Source organism: Choristoneura fumiferana, chromosome 23 (genome assembly GCF_025370935.1).
Source record: "Choristoneura fumiferana chromosome 23, NRCan_CFum_1, whole genome shotgun sequence".
In the NCBI taxonomy this organism is placed as follows: domain Eukaryota; kingdom Metazoa; phylum Arthropoda; class Insecta; order Lepidoptera; family Tortricidae; genus Choristoneura; species Choristoneura fumiferana.
The window spans coordinates 19,445,224-19,450,294 of record NC_133494.1 but is presented as its reverse complement, the minus strand read 5'-3'; the positions used below and the strand labels follow the sequence as shown (position 1 = coordinate 19,450,294).

The 5,071-nt window shown below is 39.6% G+C and overlaps 1 protein-coding gene across 1 annotated transcript; it reads left to right on the top strand.

Moving 5' to 3' along the window:
* The first annotated feature begins 3,518 nt into the window (after positions 1 to 3,518).
* Positions 3,519 to 5,071, top strand: LOC141440740 (uncharacterized). The gene is made up of 2 exons (XM_074105285.1): positions 3,519 to 3,862; positions 4,355 to 5,071. The coding sequence occupies exons 1-2, from the start codon at positions 3,678 to 3,680 to the stop codon at positions 4,872 to 4,874; spliced, it is 705 nt and encodes a 234-aa protein (XP_073961386.1). The 5' UTR covers positions 3,519 to 3,677; the 3' UTR covers positions 4,875 to 5,071.

The following is a 5,071-nucleotide window of genomic DNA, read 5'->3' as shown; positions in this document are numbered from 1 at the left end:
CCCTTTGGGATAGAAAGCTTCGAGTGGCGTGGCGACCACGATCCGGGAGACGAAGCGGGGGCAGGCCTCCCACAAGGTGGACTGACGACATCGCGGGAGTTTATTTTACAAGCCAGTGGGTCTCCTGATGGTAAGAGTCACCACCGCCCATACACATCTGGCAACACCAGGGGTATTGCAGATGCGTTATGCCAACCTATAGGTCTAAGATGGGATACCTCAAGTGCCAGAAATTTCACCGGTAGTCTTACTCTCCACGCCGAGACACAATAGTGCAAGCACTGCTGCTTCACGCAGGATTTAGCGAGCAAGATGGTGGTAGCAATCCGGGCGGACCTTAAATTGCACAAGGTCCTAGTCCTACCTGCAGTTGCGGGCCATAGTGGATGCAAGTGGCGAGTTGTTCATTGTGTGGGACGTGTGTTCTAAGGGCGCGCGGGTCTATATTCAAATCCCTAATATCTTTTGTCCTAATTGTATGTTCCTAATACTTTGGTCATAATGATTTTTTGCCATAACAACGTATTCCCTAATGTAGTGCCATAACTTTTTTTACCCTAGTATTGTATGTCCTAATACTAATGTGCACTATCGTATGTAGTACTTATGTTCATATGTCCTAATAGTTATACATCGTAATAATGAATGCCATAATCATGGTCTATATTGGAATCCCTAATATCTTTTGTCCTAATTGTATTTTTCCTAATAACTTCGTTCGTAATGATCTCTTGCCATAACGACGTTGCCCTAAACACTTTGTCATAAAAATACTTTTCTGGTAGCAGTTCGTTTCTGTTGGGGACGCAGTTCTAACCTAACCTAACCTACTTTTCTGGTAGCAGTTTGCTTGTTTTTTCTGAAACCGTAAATATTTCAGAAATTTTGATGTGGTCATTCTGTAGAAATGTATAGGTTAGGATAGGTTTATTTTATAACAACCTGAAAAAATCACGGTTTCAGAGAAAAAAGCGTTATGGCAAATGATGATTAGGACGAACATTACATTAGGACATAAGAGGTTATGTGTTATAATATTAGTACAGAACAAATTTGGTATTTTGAGCATTATGTAATGTAATATTATGGCTTATGACTTTTAAGACATAAGAAACATATGGTTTACAATCTTTATGACTAATGAACGATATGTCAAGAGCGTTTAGGACAAAATTGGTATGGCACTTGACTTAAGGATGGTCCTAATGAAAGGAAAGGTATGGATCGGGACCGAGACCCGGGCGCGCGTTCTAAGGGGAGGCCCTCGTTCAACAGTGGACTCTCTGGCCGACGATGATCATATGTTTGAGAGTTCATGACCCCGGCATTGTCACATCATGTCACGTATTTTTAATTAAGTACTTAGTATTCTAGAACTTACACTTGCTACGTACAAGAAACGTGGTTATTTCGACGTTTATGCTCATTAACAATAATGGCAATTACTAAACTTATACATTGGTATAAGTATGGTGGAATCCTTCATGTGCGAGACGGCCTCGCACTTGGCCGGTTTGAGGGTTTCGGAGCCAAAATGGCAAAAAAGAACCCTTATAGTCTCGTCAAGTTCGTCTGTCTGTCTGTCTGTCTGTCCGTCCGTCCGTTTGTCACAGGCATTTTACTCGAAATCTACAAGATGTATATCAATGAAATTTGGAGTACAGATGTCTTGTCAAAGCCGCTATTTAGTTTTGTAGTTAAATTTCAAAATAAATATTTATAGGGGGGGGGCACTTCATACACGTCACAGAAATTGTTTTTTTTTTAACTCGCATCAACGTGGGGCACATAGTTCGACAGCTCTTTTGAAAAGATAGTAAAGTTTCTCAAAAACTTTTTTCATTAAGTGAAGATTTCCGGAAATAATCGCTCCGTAAGTAGCAAAAATTGTGCCCCCCCCCCGCTCTATCTTGTAAACCATTTGTCCAAAAAATATGCAAAAAATATGGAAAGGTAACGCTTAATAAATACTTTCAACGAAAATTGGTTTCAACATGATCGGGTATACCGTTTTTGAGTTATTGCCGAAAAACTGCGCTTCTCAACAAAAGGGCCGAAAAGAAAAAAAGGAAAGAAAGGAAAGGAAGGAAAGGAGGAAGGAAGAAGGAAGGAGGAGGAAGGAAGAGGAGGAAGGAGGAAGGAGGTGCCGTGAAGATACGCTCTTTTTCTGGTAATAGATTTTAAGACTGTAGTAAGTGTTTTAATTGTGTAACGCACATAATATTACTTGATTTTTTCGTAATGGCTACGGAACCCTATCTTGGGCATGTCCGACACGCTCTTGGCCGGTTTTTTATGAATACGCAACTCAAACGTATTGTGTGGCGGTAGGAAACCCATGAGGCATTTTTTGAATAATCCCTTTCCAATTGTCATCATGTATATGTAATTTTGTTATGAATTTGATTTACTCATATTTTACTATAAATATCAAGTCAACTTGAACATAATTATGCATTTGCTTTCGCTTTAGTGTGTGTGAAATTATAACATTAAATTAATAAAAAAAGGTAGGTAACTAAATATAGATTTTCGTACTATATTTTTCTACTTCGCTTTTTTAAGCGTTACCTTTCCATATTTCTTTGCATATTTTTTGGACAAATGGTTTACAAGATAGAGGGGGGGGACACAATTTTTGCTACTAAGGGAGCGATTATTTCCGGAAATCTTCACTTAATCAAAAAAGATAATAGAAGGAAAACTGTTTTAGGTTAAAAGCCACTTAACTTTCAACTTAATTGTCAAGTGGCGTTTACAAGACAAACATACTTTACATTTGTACAGAAATGCAGATAAGCCATTGGTACAAAGCGAAATAAATGTTACCTAAATATTTAGCCTTCAAAAAAAGGAAGGATTATTCTGAACAATCAAATCAAGCATCGCATGAATTAAAACTATATAGGTCACCTTATCTACTATTTATTAGGAAGTTAAAAATTTCAGAAATGCCGGTAATTGTTTTGATTAGTTTAATATCTTTATGAAATTAAAGATAAAGATAACAAGCAGGATAACAATCAGTGATACAGTACAATATAAATTGGAGGGAAATCGCTACGATTCTATCGATCGATTTTACGCAGTCCCTTTTGTTTATTCTTCATTTCATGCGATTTTTTATTAGCTATACCTAAACATTCAAAGATCTGTAATACTTAGGGGATGTTCTTATACGTAAAAGTTTTTAGTTCGCGAAGGACAATTTTTTGTTCCTTGTGTAATAAATCTAGGGAGTATGTGTGTTTTTGTTTTGTCTCGAAAATGTCAATTCAACCCGCACTTTGGAACCGCACATCCATCCCGCACACTGTGGAAACTGAAAGAAAGAAGTGCAGCTGTAGCTGTCACATCACATCATAATTTTGCAGCCAATTTGAACGCACAGTGCTGTTGCGGCACCTACCTAAAGTAACCTCGGATTTGTCAGAAAAAAACTTTAGGTTGAAGCGGGGTAGTTGCAATACTAAAGTAGGTTATACTTACGTCTTAGAATAGGACCTGTTTCACCATTCATTGATAAATTTTATGTATGTGTCAGATATCTGTGATGTGCGTTCTCTTCTTGTTTTGTCCGAATAAACAGAGACGGCATCACATTATCTGTCCCAAAAAATTTAACAATGTGTGGTGAAACAGTCCTTTAATGTTTAACCTTCACAATTAGCTTCCAGATGGTTTCCCGCAGTATCCTGGTGCTGGCAGCCGTGGTGTCGGCGGTGGTGGGCCACGGGCGGGTCACGCAGCCGGCCTCGCGGGCCTCGGCGTGGCGCTTGAACTTCGCGACGCCGCCCAACTACGATGACGATGGTTTGAACTGTGGGGGGTTCTCCACGCAATGGGAGAGCAACGGGGGCAAGTGAGTACCCATAAGATCCTATAAATCCATTCGTTTTTTAACCGATTTCAAGAAAGGAATTAGGTTTTCAAATCTACGGTTTTTTTTTAATTTATTAGGTACCTACCTACATCAGAACTTTTTCTAAGTGAACTGACTTTGATGATTCTTTTTTATTTGAAAGCTTAATGTGATTCTGATTGTGTTCTCATTTAAATTTGATCAAGATTTTTTTTCGAGTTACTTATACTTTTAATAATATGAGCAGTTGACATTAAGCTATTGTAAAAGATACGTACACTGAAAAGCGAGTAAAAGAAAATTAAAGTGACTCAAAAAACGGACGAGTTTTTGAAAAATTCCCATAAGATCGGGACTTCGCTAATTTCCTAGAGCTATTAGCCTCTAGCTCTGTTAGTTTCATTAATATGAAGATTCAGGTGTAAAATGCTAGTAAAGTACCTACTTAAATAATTTGGTGTAGTTTTGAACTAACACTAAATCCAATTCCAGATGTGGAATCTGCGGTGACGCGTACAACATCCCCGAGCCTCGTCCCCACGAGCTAGGCGGCACTTTCGGCCTTGGTGTCATCACCGCGGAATACCTGCCAGGCGCCACCATCGCCACCACCACGCAGCTCACTGCCTCCCACCTCGGCTACTGGGAGTTCAAACTGTGCCCAGACCCGACGAACAACGACCAGGCTTGCTTCGACCAGTACGTGCTCCAACTCGAAAACGGCGAGACGAAATACTACCCAACCAACGGAAGCACTACTTACAACGTCAATTATAAACTCCCAGCCGGCCTCGTCTGCGACCACTGCGTTCTTCAATGGAGATACCGTGCTGGCAACAACTGGGGAATCTGCAGCAATGGAACCACAGGCTCAGGTTGCGGGAAACAGGAAGAGTTCAGAGCGTGTTCGGACATCACCATTGGCATACCGAAAACGTTGAACGAGGAGGTTAACGAAATTCCGTCGTCGCTGTTCCATTATTTGAAGAATGGATACAAGGTGAGGCAGTAATTGATAATGAATTGAAAGAGCTGTGGTTTTGAGGTTATATACGACTTGTTTTGTTACAGCTTTAAATTATATTTAGTTATGTAAAGTTTATAAAGTTGCATGTGGTCAGAATGACTTGAGATTAAATTTCTAGATTAAGATTTAGTGATCCTTGTCAGTATTCTATGCTATTTCCAAAGAAGTAAGTTTGCGTTTGA